The 16,688-nt window shown below is 37.9% G+C and overlaps 1 protein-coding gene across 1 annotated transcript in view; it reads right to left on the bottom strand.

The window, feature by feature from the left end:
• FMN2 (formin 2) overlaps window positions 1–16,245 on the bottom strand; it is a 162,400-nt gene extending 146,155 nt beyond the window's left edge. Inside the window, exon 1 of the mRNA XM_056344580.1 lies at window positions 14,246–16,245. Coding sequence (XP_056200555.1) covers window positions 14,246–16,193 — 1,948 coding nt within the window. The 5' untranslated portion in view covers window positions 16,194–16,245. The remainder of the gene's footprint in view (window positions 1–14,245) is intronic.
• Window positions 16,246–16,688: the final 443 nt, after the last annotated feature.

Raw genomic sequence — 16,688 nt, 5'->3', positions numbered from 1 at the left:
CAGTTAACACATTTTACCAAATGCAAGCTGAAAGAAAGCTCAATTTTCAATGCATAGAGCATAGTTTCACTGCAAACAGCTGTGAAAAAAAGTCTGCATCAACAATGAATGGGTTATATGTTTAAAGCACTGAGGAAAATAACAGACTGTTAAACCACTGAAATTTTGTGCCTAACCAGCTAGGACTTGTCATCAAATTAAATGGTCATTACAAGTGTCAGAACAACCCACCCCCTGTCAGACATAAAACCCAGTGAAAGTTATAAAGAGGACAATGCATATTCTCCTTAAAGGCCAGCGAGGAGGTAATCCCTACCAAAGGAAAGTGCGTTAATACCTGAGAATGTCACTTGTTTCCTCTAGACACCACCACACCGTGCTGCACCGCCTGATGGATGGAGTCGCTGCAGCACTGAGCTCCAGACAGAGCTGAAACTTTTACATGGGAGAGCATTTGAACGTCTCTGCTTACCAAGAAGTAGTTCCTCCCTTGTTAAGGGCACCTGATATTTCTCTTTCACATACTTTCAGCTACAAGCCAGTTGTCACTACAATGGAAGCATTCCAGCTCCAACGTCCTCTGCAGCCTGGGTAGGCTGGTGCCTAATCTGCCCCTACCTAACTGCCCTCTGGCCCTACCAGTGCCTGTACTGGTGCCAAAGCAAGAGAGATTCGAGGAGCAACTGGAATCACATTTATGATTTTGATTCAGGGCAAGATGAGGATTATATTTTTGTTTAGGTATAGCAAAATATCTCTTTAGCACTGTACTCCACAGGCTTTTAACTGCTTCTGTTTGGAACCAGAAATAGCTTGCCAGCGTACTATTGATCAGCACTACACATCCGTGGAGTTAATTTAAATTAAAATGACTTTGTGTCTATATGCATGAAATTGACTGTACAATGTTAGTCCTTGCATCTATTAGTTAAACAGCAAAACCAAAATCACAGCCATATTTAATGTATAGGCTAAATTCCTGTCAACTTCAACTGCAAGATTTTGAGGTACAATTTTTCATCTTTGGTTTATAAATAAAATGCAGCAACAATAGCCTTTCTCCTCAGACATAATTAATCACCTCATATTTGTAACTTCCATGAAATGATACTTTCTATAAGTGAAGATGGTTGCAAATAACATGGAATAATTAGATGATTAATATTTTCATAATTATTAAGCTATCATCTGATTTCTTTTACAGGGTTACGTGGAATGGTAAATCAATTTGTCCTGGTTGCATTTACATGTCATGAAAATACTAAAGAAGCAACATGTCTCAACCTTTTAGAGAAAAAGAAAAAAAGAAAGAGATCTAAGTTCCTATTTTTTGTATTTTAAACAAAATTTTCTTCCCAGATATCCCAGGTGATGAATTTTCTGAAGCTTATTGTTATCTTTCCCTTAAATATTACTTTGGTGAGAGATGAGAGGCATACTAAGTTTTGAATTAGAGAACTGCAGCTAAGTTTCAAACTTAAATCAGTATTTTGAGGATCTTGCCAAAACCCTTCAGCAAATAAGATAACTATAAACTTTTAAGTTATTTTTTAGGAGCTTAGAATGACTTATTAAATCCCAGTAAGTTTTTTTATTTTCTTACAAAGGATTACAGAACTAATTAAGTAAAAGAATGCGAACACAAAATTAAAGTTTTAAGTATCAGGTACTCTGGCCTTCTTTGGATATTTTGTGATACATTTGCTGCCACAGCTGAACCTGGGTCTTCTGGTTCAGCTTCCAGACTCCATGCTCACCACCTCCATGTCATCTGTTGCTTCCTCCCGTTCCCATGAAGAGGCAGCACTATTATCTTATCACCTCCTATATGGCGTTACAGGTCTTCATCCCTTCCCTATGACCAAGACTTGAATAAAACTGTTCATCAAAACCACTTCTGTGGAACATGTAAGCTATTCGATGCAGAATGAAAATTCAAAAGTTCTAGTATGGTTTCCATTTATGCTGTCTCCCTTTCTGAAAAATGCAGGTAATTGTATTCTTGAATAATCATTTTCAACTTCAGATTTACTGCAACCATATTTACTCAAATGCAAGATGGAGGGAAAAAGGAACCTACCCCCACCAAAATTCATTCATAATATCAAATATTACTTCGTATGATAATGAAGCATTGTAAAATATCATTATGTATGCTATATAAAATGCATATGATAATTTCATATAATAATCCCACTCAGTACTGACACAGTCACAAATTCTCCCTTGGCCTGGAGAGGTGTCTGAGGCACACACACACACTGAGGCACTGCACTACAGCAGAGCTTGCAATAATGTTTCCCTGAGGACTGTGCTGTTATAACCTCACATTTATCTTTAAAGATGTGTCTCTTATTCTCCTTACATTGCATTTGCAAAAGCCCAGGAGCACAACTGTCAGTGAACACAAGTTGAGACTAATGATCAAGATGAGTTATATTCCAAAGGCTCCCCCTTCTGCTGGTCTCCCATGATTTTTTCTTCTAGCAACCAGAGCACCACACCACACTTTCACCATTAGCACAGCAGCTGCATCAGCACATCTTAACCTGACCGGAGATGGTCATTCTGGTTTAGTTTTTCCTAAAGCAGAGTGAACAGCTTCAGTGTAACACCAGTTCTGAACGCCCTATTGAGAGTTACATCAAGGGTTAACTTCATTCATGCAGGTATTGCTTACATCTTCAAAAGCTGAAATCAGTTTGCCTTCTTTTTCCCCAGTTTACTCTTTTTTTTTTTTTAATTATTATTTCCAGTTTAGTGAGATCAGAAATGCTTACACAGCAAAAAGATTTCATAAGCTTTGAAGACAAAAGTACCATAGGCCTTGCTCTATTTTTGGGAGATAGTACAGAAGGAAAAAAAAAAAAAAAAAAAAAGGAAGAAGAGATGGAAAAAATAGTGAATTTTCATTTAGAATATTAGAGCTAACAGTTTTCTATTAGTCCTACAATATATAAAAAAAACAAATGTAGCCTTCTTAGGGTTTTTCATTTAGAAAGGACTCCAATTATGAGCATAATTCAATAAATTAAAAAAATAGACAGAACAGACAATAGTAAAAGAAAAGGCCCATTTCCACATCATTGAAAAGTTAGGAAATACTATACTTCAGATATCTGCTACCCCATATATATCTAAAGCATTCCTTCCTTCCAATATTTGTCTGTCTTCTTTTCTACATATCTTATCATCAAGGTCATAACTAAGACAGACCTAAAGAATCTGGCAAAGCACCTGAACTGTGCAGCACCAAACATTCCCCAGAATGCGGGAAGAGGACAAACACGTCCAATAGACAGAAATACTGCAAAGATTTCCATAGCTGTAGATGAGCTAGTAACTGCAACTACATGTAATTTCTTAAATACTTTGCAGTGCAAGTTTTACTCATTCATATTCTCCCAAACTACACAGCAAAACTTGCTGAATCATTTACTAGGGGCGAATCAATCACACTTCATTTTCACCTTTCTGTTTAATGTACTTTCCTAGGTCTCAAATACATAAAGTGCTGAGTGACTAGTATTTCATATATAAAATTAATACCTCCCTTGAAGGATCAAAAGTATTACATTTCTTTAGTATTTTCCTTTAATTTCCTAATCTGCCCAAATTTCATGTTCTACAGCTAACCTGAACCAGACAGCCTAGATATAACGTGCAACACAGGACTGCTGAGAAAAAAAGAGGTTTTCAAAGGTGCACATGGAATCTGGGCAATGAAACAGCACTGGAAATCATTCTAGCCATCTCTTCTCTTCAAATAATATGTCCAAGTCCTGCATAACTACATATTAAATACACATTTGCACTAAAAAGTAACAAATTTAGCATCTTTCTTGCCTGAAGACTGACCTGGGAGATTACGCCCAGTATTCCAGGATTAGAGACTTCATTTATTATTCTTTTTCACTGCAGATCTTCTAATCCTCTGCTGATTTAGATTGGGAAACTGTTCCAGATCTCTCATGCTGTGGGTCTGTTTTGGCTGGGGTTGTTGCTGTTGTTTTGGGGGGTGGGGGGATGTGTGTGTTTTTGTTGTTCTATTTTTTGGTTTGGGGTTTGTTTGTTTTGTTGTTGGGTTTGTTTGGGTTTTTTTGAGAGACTGAATTTTCATTGACAGATACTTTCCTAAAACCATGTGACAGTTTTCTCATAGCCTGTTACATAAAACATGGAAAACCCACCAAGCAACAGGCCCGTACACACAACATGGTTTCATAATAAAAAGAAAAAAAATAAATCTAATCCTTCCACTACGAATAAACACAAATATGTTGCAAGCCTAATTTCCAGGTAACATAAACCTTAAAAGTAACAAAACTTTTCAAGGTTTAGCATTATGATATAAATCAATATAGTTCTGTCATGAAGATACCTCCTTTTATTCTTATTATCAGCGTAATAGCTAATACCTGCATTCACTGCTTGTATACAAACATAGGCTTCTAAGGGAAAAAAAGAATAGAGCTTATATAGAGATTTAGTTATATATATACATTATATATTACTATAATATATATACACTATATATTAATGTGTTATTTGAATATATATTTATATCTTATATTTTAGTATTTAGAGCATTACTAAAGTTAGGCATGTGTGGAAATGACTGAGAGGACTGTGCTTCTCTGATGTTCTGCTTCCAGATTTCCTGGCTCTGTTCACATGGATGGTATGAAGTGAACCTGCATATCATCTTCAAAGGCAGTAGTCAAAAGCAGAAACTCTGTCTAAACAAGAGAATTAAGAAAAAGATATATATCAACATTATCTCCCCCATTCCCCCAATTTTCTATGCCTGCCTACATGCAGTTCAATGCAATTTCAAAGTAAAAAATATGTATTTATTACATTCCAGTGAAGAATGTATCGATTGATTACATTCATAGACTCTTCAAACAACTAGAACAAAACTATCATTTAATAATTTCACATCTCTCAGTCCTGCACCTGATTATCACAGTAACCATGTTTTACTTTTGCCAAGCTGTCTGAATCTCTTTTACACTATCCCGTCTCTTAGTACCCTTTCTTAACTGTCAAAAATTTTCCATGAAAACTCCCGAGTAGTTCTAAGTTAGAACCACAAGATACCAAACCCTGTGTAACTCAAGCAATTTTCCCTCCCTTATTTTAGCCCCACAATTACCACTAATCATTTAAACAGATTCCAGATTGTGCAAGACAGCTTGAATAACTGTATCATTGAGATTTCAACTCACTCAGCTAGAACAAGCCACCCATTACGCAGTTACAGAAAGAGATTCACATAATGCTAACAGCTTCAAGTGTTTGAGACATCCCAAAAAAAAGCCAGGGAACACATGTGTGTGTGCTCCTTTTTGGAAGCAAAGGAACAAGCTGCCACTAGCAAAAGAATCCTGCTGCTGCCCCCAGGGCCACCACAGTACACGCAGGTCAAAAGCGGCATCTCATACAAATGCCCCTGAAATTCTTCCAGGAATGCCTTGATGAAAAAAGTAGAGGTCTGGTAAAATTTGAAAGCAGGATTCTCCAAAAATAAAGATGACAAGGAAAGGTCCCAGTTTAATGAAATTAAAAGCCACCCTCGAAAGGATGTTACAAAGAGTTTTCAAAAAAACCCCTACTCACTGTTTATTCGTAGTGTCCCTTGATTGAACCAAAGCCATATTTGAAACAGCTTTTTCAACTTGGGCTGACTATGAGACATGGCAACAACACCAATTTCAACATATCCCTCAATGGTTTGTATAAAGATTACTTAACATATTCCATATTTGCACAAATTGTGCTTGAAGGAGCTGAAACAGTCAAGTCAAAACCTAACTAATGCAGACCTTCATCCTGATGAATGAACTTCCGATGACAGCCCAGTTCCTAATTTTGAAATTTGTGTTACAATACAGCAACATAAAAATTTACCAAAAATTTTACTTGGTAATGAAAACATCAAGTCCTGCACCCAAAGGTTAGGGCCTAGCTGCACTCCTCTGTTAATTATACAATAAACTTCAACAACCTGGCCAAGCCTATCTATCACAACACTAGGCAGCAGTAGGCCAAAGCAAAGCTGTTTCTCTCCAGTGGCAGTGAAGTAACATGGCAGAGTCGTTCATCAAAACCGCCAGTAATTTCCTTCAGGTAAGTGGTCTGCAGTGTTGCCATTTTGTACGGAAACTCAGATGAATTTCTTCCTACCACTTTTGCATTGTCTAGAAAGCAGCTGCACATAAAAAGTTATCAGTGTAGTCTTATTGATCTTTGCTAAAACCGCGCTGCATTTAGTTTTGCTTTTCTTTTCCCTTTTATCATATACCCAATAGCTAATTATATCTTATAATTTCCTCCTTCAGGATTTGTTCCAAAGCCTTGTTTGTTGCTGAAGTCAATTTTAAGATGATTGAAATTGCCTCAATCATTTGCAACAACAACAATATAGTACTTTTTCTAAAAGCAGGTATAACAACTTTGCTATCACCAGAGCTTCAAAAGATATTAAAGTATTTGTGATGGCTTGTGACAGTGCTTTCAGAATTCTTGCAGATTAGCAAGTCTCTGAAGCATTCTGCCTCCCTAGCTTGAACATTAAGTTCCCTGAAATTTTGTTTGCACAGTGACTAAGGTTTTACACTTTTCCCCCACACTGATTTTTTTGATATATGACATACGTATAACAGGATAAACTGAGACAAAGTATTAAACTATGCTTTTATCCCTACCTTTCACTACATATATCATATATATAGTGAAAGGTAAGAATATATCTTATATGTCACTAAATATCTTTCAGAAGCTGAAGTTTTTAAATACCAAACAATTCCCCAACTATGATACAGCAGTGGTACACAGTACAAAACACCTTTCTAAAAATATAAACTAGGTTCACCCTCCCACAACATTATATGACACGTCTCCTTTCACCTTGTTCTCTCTTCAGCTTCTAACGCAGTGTTACTGTAGATTACAGAGGTATATTTGCTAAATCTTCCCTAATTATAGTGGTTTATCTAAAAGAGAACCAATATGTGTCTGTCTACCGAATCTTTTAGGCACCATATGCATCTTTGGCAACTTTCATGTTGTGTTTTCCAGGTGCTTAGGTTCCTCTCAGCAAGTATTTAATTCTGTCCATCTTTACCCTTTCAGTTTCTGTGGTGATTTGCAATGTGAAAGCAATATTCTGTGCCAGGTTCTCACAGACTGCTGGAAAGCCACAATTTTTCTGTCTAGCTCTTTAAAGTAAGAAGCTCCTTTAATGTCTTTTTGGGCAACTATTACTAACAGAGTCTTTTGTCAATCCAAACTGATACACACTGTTCTTTACAACCCGATTTTGTAAGACTTTTTTATTCCCAATGGTTCTACATTTCATTTGCCATTTAATGCAGTCTGGCCTGTCTCTACCTTAGAAGTAAATCCAAGTATTTGCTTAAGCAGCCACAGGTCACAAAACATGACTGAACTAAATTAGCAAGCCTCTGAAGTGGGACAAAAATAGCAAATTTCTTTCAACCCACTCATTAGAGCCCCTAGCATGCCTTAGCTTTCTTTCCTCTCCGAGACCTGTGCCCTCTGCTCCAACTTTAAGAACTGCTGACTTTTTAATATATATCACAATGTACAAAATATTTTCTTCTTTGTATCCATTACAAAAAAAAAAAAAAAAAAAAAGTAAGATGAAGAAAGGGGAAAAGCAGAAAATTAGAACTATGTTCCATGAAAAACATACGCATACAATTGCACATATTTGCACAGATATTCTTCTAGACCATCTGAACAAAACCAAAACACCCCTCCTTTGCTGTAACTGGATCTTCATGTTCTTTCATTGATGGAATCAAATATTTCCCTCAGCTATTTCTCAGCATACTGCATTGTCTTGACTCTGCATGACAAAATAGTGTTTAGATACACACCCTCTATTATGAAAGCAATGTTTTGGTTTTGATTTGGTTTTGTTGTTTTGTTTTTGGGGTTTTTTTTCTTTTTTTAATGAAAACCAACTTTTATGTCATGACTGTTCGCAGATGTTAATGTAGTTAATTATAGTGTTACTGCAGCATTAACTTCTTTTGTACAGTGATTTTTTCCTTATCAGTGCGAGGAAAGCATATGAGTTACTTTTCCCCTGGTACATACTGCCTATTGTGCATCTTCAAGGGACATCTGAGCCAGATTTTGTCATCAAATAAACTCTAGAATTAAAGCTGCCTCCTGTAATTAGTTCCACAGTAAAGTCATCTATGCTTCCTCCTGATTCAAGTTCACACCAGGTTCAGAGCTCTGGCACTCCTGATAAATTTCCTATGGATCCTGAAACCAATTGATACTTTTACTGACAAATAATAACATCTCAATAATAAATTTCATTTGTGACTAGGCTTTCCTGCCACTGTTTGTCTGCATATGTCAAAACACTGAAAAGATTAAATTCTCAAGCATTTTTTTTGTGTTTATATATTTAATTTTATGTATATTAGCATTTATTTTTATAACTCTGATGTTGTTTACACACATGCACACACACAATCTCATAACCACTGTCTCTTACTGTTGCAGAACTGCTAACTGACTTCATGGTTTTATCATCCATACATCTACAGATGAAAGAAGTCTTGTTGTGTATTTAACTGAGAATAAAACAAAGTTTTGCATCAGAAAACAAACTCACTTCCTAGTCATTGTCAGAAATCCTAGCTGTTTCCATCAGTATGAAGAAAACTTATTCTGGACAGCAGCAATATGGAAATAAAATGAGGAACAGTCATTTTGTACTCAAGGCAACACAGACCATCTCCTTGTCCCTAACTTCCATTATAGGAAATGCAATGTAGGAATACAGAAAGTTGCTGCTGTTTAAAGGAAATAGTGACACAGCTCCCGATCCCACTTTGGCCTTTTCTAAAGCACTTAATGAAATGCAACTGGCCTTGTATTATCATATGAAGAGGCAGGAATGAGGTGACACCATGTTAAGTTCTCACATCCTTCCATTGCTTTCCTTTCACAGCTTCTCACTGCTTCTGCCCTGCTCCCCTTGTATCAACGCGCCTCATCCCCTAAGATAAACTGTGTGCATAAAAGTAAGTTTCCATAAACTGTTGTATTATTCCTAACTGCTACAGAACGATGTTTTTAAATGTACCTAAAAATAATCAAAGCCACAGCCACAGAAACGCCTACACATATATGCTTCATCACCACTATTCCTTACGTAAATCCAAATTTTGGCAGTAGTTTATAAGCAATACACTTGGCCATATCCTGAGCTTAAACTACAGCACAAACAAAATATCTTGGGTAATTAGCATTTTTGCATTTTCTATCACTATGATTCACATTAGAACTTTATCCCTTATATGCAGGCAGCCTAAAATATTCCTAGAGATGCTTTTCACTTCCAGGTTTATTTTTCTATGCACATTAGAGCATACAGAAAAAAGCAAGGCCTGCTTCAAGAAATAGATTCTTTTTAGTGCAGACACCTACACAGTTGTTTTGTGGGGTTTTTTTTAATGAACAAACCATCCCCTCAAGCTATTAAATAATTTATAAATAATTTGAAAAAATAATAAAGCTCAATTAGATCCAAGAAATATATTCAAGCTTCAATTCCACATAACTGTTCCCCCTGGAATAATCCACTGATCTTTTCACAGAAATCACTGAAGCACACAATGCCCTTTAATGACCAGTCCTAGCTAGATCCCATATGTGATGGTTGTTATACTGGTACTGTGTCTCAGATCCAAGCAGACCTGCATGGACCTCCAGCTATAAACTGTCCATTTTCCCTTCCCTCTTTGCATCCCAAAAGAGACCAACAGGCAACTGAGACAAGAGATTTCTACTCCAGACTAGAGTCAGGCTGCCAGTCAGACCTCAGAACCAGGTTGCTGCTCAGAAAGAGCTTGTCCAAGAGAAGCAGCACTCAACCCCATAACCAAAACCTCCTGCTCCCAATGAAGTTCTAGATAAAGATAAAAGCATTAATCATGAGATCACTTCAAAACAAGTCTGTGGTAGGACTGCATTCCGGTGACATTACTCGTGTCACTGGGATTCCCATATTGCAGTGTAACATTAAATCAACTTATTAGCATTCAGCAGCCTTTCAATAACATATGTCAGTCCATTTTCAAATACATTTTACTGTAGTTGCAGTGCAGTACTGCAGCCCTTCCCACTCCCTCCACCTCAGGTTTGGGTTTTCTAGGCAAAAAGAGAAGACCTTTCCCTACAGGTGCTTACTAGCAACATTCAGTGTAGTGCGTGATCCTGTATCACATGAAGGGTTGCTGTTGGGTAGCTCCATTAGTTGAGAGGAGGCTACACTGCCCTGCCATCTGATAAAAGAAATTTGTATTACTGCTAACAAACATCATCAGTGAAACCGTAAACCATAAGTAGTCTTAAATAATAGTTGCATGATAAATAGCCTCCACAGGATGCCAAGAGATACAAATCTATATTGTGTGCATTGTCACCTGAATCAGAATGAAAAACAAAACACCACCTTGAAAAATTATCTAAGACAACATAATTTATGTCTCAGAAACAAACTTTCACCCTGATTTTTCAAGTTTTCACATATTTATCTATACTAAGACCTTTGTATATGCCTGCAGACACAGCACTGGAACTGCAAGTGGGTGCAGATGACATTAGCACAGTGGAGAAGTGAGATAAAGTGGCCTTTGTGAGAAGCAAGCCAGCAGGCCATGGAAATCAGAAAGTGACTGTGAGCGCACAAGCATGGGACTGACTTCAGGTTTTGTTTTATGGTAACCAGGACTTTTGTTTGTTTGTTTCCTGTTTGCAGCTAAAGCAGGACAAATGTAAATCTCTGAAGAGAAATCTGAAGATAAATGATCTCCTTGAAAGACATTATGCAGCAAGTGCGTTACAGCCAGCCAACAGAGATTAGAAAGGGCATAGGTTTGCCTGGGTCAAGTTTAATTACCATCTGGGGCAGCTGATGGGACTCTTACATTCAGTTTATGTAACAGACACCCTTACTAGCTCCTCTGCAATCACTGCACCTCAAATTAATGCGAGGATAAACTCCTTGTTCAATCAATCTGTTAGCTCTTCTGTTTCAGTTAGGTTAACGTTTGGAAACATAAACTTCATTTTCCCAACAAGATCCTCTCTTAATGTTAGTACAAATCATTCATTGCCACATACTGAAGTGAGAGTGCCAACCCTATTCATTCAGGTCCAGCTCTTGTCCTCCAGGGACCACAACATAAAAGCCATGGCTCCACTGTGCATCAGGTAATCTAGAACTTGTAATTACTGTCACTGCAATTTCAAATACAGCTGTCTTCATCATAAAAGAAATAGATCTGATCCCTGAATTACGGAATACCTGTAAAATTGTCCACACTACTTTTTTAGCCAATGCATCAAATCTGAAATGCCATATTTTACTTATTTCTTATATAAAACAAAATTAAAATACGCAGTCTCTACCATTCCAGTTGTTGTCCTCCATCTACATTTTACATTAAATCAGCCTTAGAAGAGTTCATATGGATCATTGTGAAAACCAAATGGCACACAGCCAAGCCACAACATAGTGCAAAAGTAGGCCAGTCATCTGCATAGAACCTGCTGTCATTAACATAGATGACTACAGTGTTGTGGAATATTTTACTTGATTCTAGTTAGAAATGCAGAACAACACTGCAGTCACTGCACAGCAAGATGGGATTTAATGCTCTAGGCAAGAAGCTGATATTTATTTATTTATTTTATGATAGAAATGAGCCACTACAAAGCATGTTATTTCTAAAAGCCTGATGGTAGTTCCCAAATTGATGTATCTCATGCACGCAATTAAAACAAAACATTTTTCAGAAGCAGTATTCAAATTACAAGGAAATTATTTCTGTAATTGTTCCTGTGCAGGCTGGTTTAAATAAAGAGGTTTTTCTGCTCTTACAGCAATGGCAGTCAATCTATGGAAGCGCTAATGTTACATTTTGTGCCCATTTTATATACACTAGCTGTTATTTTTATATGCTTGATAATTTTCAGCTTGAAAGTATGGTTTTAAAAATAAGAATTATCAAAAAGAGATGAAGCATTATCACTTCATTTCCAGTTCCCTCAGTGCAAGCTTTTCTGCATGAACTGAAAGGTATAATTGTCCTGTGCCTGTAAAGACAGCTGGTATGTACATGCAAATAAGGGTCACCGTAATTTCCATAAGAGACAGAACTACTGTTGCATTGGACATTGGTCCCTTCACATTAACAATCTAAAATGTTGGTGGGAAAACATGATAAAACAAAAATTATTAATAAGTAAATCAAAACCTTGTGAAGAAATGTGAAAAAAGTCTGTTTCCTGGAAAACAGGTCTCTAAAAAGTAATTCCGTGTTGTTGAATCTTACCACATAAAATTTATTTCCACCATAGCACCACCATTAAAGAAGTCTAATTGCTGATGATAAATTTAAAGTTTTGCTCTTAGACTTGTTTATAATCTGCCTCATGTCCACAGTAAAAACCAAACAAAACAAAAAAAAAGTGCTTTTTATATGCTATGAATCTGAAAGTAATGATCACCTCAAACTGTGAAACTTTACATAGAGGTGCCCGGAAATAAATCCATGAAAACAGGTGGAAGGGATTTAAAACACACACAAAAAGATTCAGCTCATTTCACAGGGGGGTGGCCTTTTTTGTGTTAAAAACTTGAATTCTAATTTTCAAGACTGAAATTGGGGATTTCTGTTGAAGACTACTGAAGAATGAAAGTGTTTTTGTGATTTGAACCTGGAAAATAATGTTAATGCTTTACCTGAATATTTCAAACTCCTGCTGTGCAAAAAAGCCACTAATTTTAATTGCTGTTTCTAGACAGGTTCATTCACCAATATTACTGTGATGTCAAAGTAGAACGTGCATAAAGAAAGCAACTATAAATGCAGGTGATTATAAGTTATATAATTTTTTTTAAATCCACCGTATAAACCAAGATAGTCGCCTTATGCAAAAGTTGTTGATAGCTTAACTGTTCTCTTACATGTGACTTGTAAATCATGTCATTGTTCCCTTTCTAAGCCATATGATTTTGTTTAGTTTTCATAAAAACACAAAAAAAATTCTTGCTGCATGTTTTGCAAATAGCTCAAGTACATATGCGGTGGCTGTGCTCTTGCATCTAGAACAGACTTCCATTCAAAACATACCCAATTATAAATGCAACTGTTTTAATCTTGTAACGGATGCTCGCAGGGCATGTTCTCTGTATTCTCTTAGTTCTACAGTTTTCTTAAGTGAAAAATAAATGGAATATGTTCCTGAGTTTCTGCTGTATACATACCTCCTACGTGGCAGAGGCCTTCTCTATTTGTGAACACATTAGCTTTAGATTGAAACTTTGAATGAGGCAGGAGGGAAGAGAAAGTGGAAAAAAAACCCTCAAAGTGCAGGAAAATATAACTATCTATATCCACCATTTAATTTGTAAACTCTATATTCCTATGCCTTTGAGAGAGGATGCAAGCTGCCTAACAAGCAAAGTAAAAGATTGCTTTCCTGAATGAGTCACCTTATGTAGCCTGAGCAGCAGCCTGCCACAGCTACCAAATTGTACTACCCACAGTTTCCTTCCCCTTCCATTCTCCATTTTATGCTGCCTTTTCAAGTCATTAAAGTTTTTTTTTCTCTACTTTCCCCCTTCTGAAGGGGAAATTGGTTCCTTTCTGTAGTGCTGTCCATCTGTGCTTGCATGGCTTTTTCCTTTTTGTACTAAGCAAATCCTCGTTGCTGCCTCAGTCTAACACCAGGTGCAGCTTTCAAATATTTACAGCACATCAGAAAAGTGCCTAGCACAAGAAAACCCCCAACAGGATCACAGTTACAGAAAGCTTCACATCTGAAGCATTTATTTATGCAGAGAGCTGGTCTGCCTACAACAGTACAGCTCTTAGAGTTTTTCAACAGGAATAATTTAAGGCATCCAGCTTTTTCCTACGGGATTTAGATAAAGGAGAGAAGCAGAAAGAAAAACTTAAAAGGAGTTATGCACTTCCTTCGCTGGCAGTACTGCCAGGCTGACACTGAATAGAGAGGCTATGCTTGCTAATGAAATGTGACTGTGTTTGCAAGATCAGGCCTTCGATTTTAAAACTGTCAGCACAAGTAAAGACAATAGTACATACAAAAGGCTGAATTCAAGTGTTTTAAATATATTTTCAAAGACATTCTGGGGAGAAAAACCTTAATACATGTCACTCACCTGAAAAGACATTGGGAAATGTCTCTGTAGAAGCCTGCACCCCTGAGGACTTTCTTGAATGAGTCAAAGGCACTCTTTCCGTTTGAAATTTCTCTCTAAACCCCTTGTGCTCCAAGTAGCCTGCAGAGCCCACCTTCTGCGTTATCTCGCGTTTGTGATTAGATACCTCTTCTGTCCAGTCTGCAGAACGACTAAATAAACCTGCCAAACTAGCAGACCTCTGCTTCTTGACTGAGACCTTTTCTTTTTTGTGAAAGGACTCCTGCCTTCTTGAAAAAAGTGGACTCTGGGATGGGGAAGGAGAAGGTGAATGGTTGGGAGAACTCAGTTGCCTAGTTGTGGTTTTGATGTAACAAGGATTAATTAGATAGGGCTTAAAGCATCGGGAACCAAGCATCGGACTGCCTGCTGTCCCCTCGGAGGACATAATGCCATTTTTCACTTCCGTGGATAAACCAGTATGCAGGTCCTCTTGACCGGCGGACGGAGTGTGTTTCCCTTCCTGAGTGTCAGCAGCATGATCACAGACTGCATCTGAAACACCATCCTCTGTTACTGAGCCCTGCAAATCAACAGCCTGCACTTCAGCAATTTTAGTCTCAGCGTCTGCTACCGAGGTTGGGAAGGGTTGTGTGGAGCTGTGTGTCTGAGACCCGTTTTCTACCGCAGTTCTATTTAAATCATCTTCTAGTTCACTAGCTACACCATCCATTCCAGCACTGAGCTGTTCCTTTTCCTCAATCAATAGCTTACGTTCTTGTGTTTCAAACAAGCTGTTACCAGGAGAGCCTGAGCCATTTGCCGTTTCTTTCAGTTCACGTTCAGTTGCACAGGAGACAGGAATGTTTTCCGCAGTTTCAGATACCGCTGGAAAAGCCCCCTCACTGTCTGGGCTCCTCTCTTTGTCAGTGGTAGTTACTGAAAGAAACCGTTCAAAATCTAAGGGGGCTGCTTGAGAATTAGCCATGTGTCGGCCCATTGTTTTGGTGACAAGATCCTCAGTTCCAATGTTAATTGCCCCCTGCTGCTGCTGCTGCAGTCTAATAGCTTGCTGGATATCAGAAAGCAAATCCTCTTGTTCTGTGGCTGAATGGAAACTGTATATATCCGTATCAGAGCCAGAACTGGTCCTTTGTCCATCCTGTGTCTCCGCCGCAGCTGGGACAGTTTCATTTCTGATTTCAAAATGTTCAACATCTGTGTCTGAGAGACCCCCTTCATCCGCAGAGATGCTTATATCTGGAGTTTTCGTAACAATTGAATGAGTACTGTCCAGCTCTCCAGCCTGCAAGGCCTGGCTTTCCAAAACATCCTCCCGTGAACTACTATTCCCATCTTTAGCCTTGGACAGATTTTTTCTGATCCTCAGATTTGAAAACACCGAGGCCCTCGAGTCCGACTTACCCTTCTTCTTAGCGGATTCACTTCCTTTTGCATGCTTCCCCAGTCCCCTTCTGCTTCCCGATACCTTCTTTGTGCCATCTGTATCCTTGGGCCCAGAAGCATCCTCTCCTCCTTCATGCACATCACCTGTATTTTTCTTTAGCTTCCCATCTTGATTCCCCATGATTTTTCGCAGTGCAACACCTTCGGCAATCAAGCCATGCTCCCGGATTTCATTCCTTTGGCCTGCCGGCGATATCCCCTCTAGCGATCCAGGTTTGTTTTCAAGCGGTGGTGATGCAAGTGAAGCAAATGCTTGCTGTGCCTCTCTCCCATCTGCTAGAGCTGCCTTTTTGCATAATGTGCTGCTCGCACTGGGCTCCGCTGGGACATGCTCAGTACAGCACTGAGAGCTGCAGACAGCTCCTTCCAATGGCTGCTGCTCGCAGAGCTGCTGCTTGCTCTCCGGGCTTCTGCTGTACTCTTGTTCCTTTAGGAAGGACTCTTTAAAAAGTATTTCCTTTATAAAAGTGACTTCTTTTTCCACGGTTTTTATTGCCTGCATTGCAAGCTCAGCTCGTCACCAAATCATTTATAATTACAGAATTTCAATGTTCAGGTTCCTGGAGGGAAAAGGAGAGGGGAAAGAAAAAAGAAAAAAAAAGTTAAAGCAAGGTACTTTAATTACTCTGCAGTTGTTTAAAAGAATAAACTAATAACCTTGGAAAGAGAAATATTATGGTTATTTAATAGTTTATAAGGTGCTTAAGCATATGCTACTTTGACAGATTACACAGTACCTCTGGTGATTTACATGTTTACCTTTTAAAGGCCACAAAAACATGATAGTTAACATTAAAATGAAAGACACTCTGAAAGTAGATAGAAGAAAGATAATAAACAAAAAGTTCTTTCCACAGTTTTAAAGACTTGCACTTAAAATTCAATGCATTATGGTAATTACACTATAAAAAAACTCCCACAATTTGTATTCTGAGAAGGTAGATATACTATTATTCCCCAGAGAATCAACTCATCAATATTAAAACATACCACCATT

Source organism: Falco biarmicus, chromosome 6 (genome assembly GCF_023638135.1).
Source record: "Falco biarmicus isolate bFalBia1 chromosome 6, bFalBia1.pri, whole genome shotgun sequence".
Classification (NCBI taxonomy): Eukaryota; Metazoa; Chordata; class Aves; order Falconiformes; family Falconidae; genus Falco; species Falco biarmicus.
Note: the sequence above shows the minus strand (reverse complement) of the source record. Positions and strands in the feature narration are given on the sequence as shown.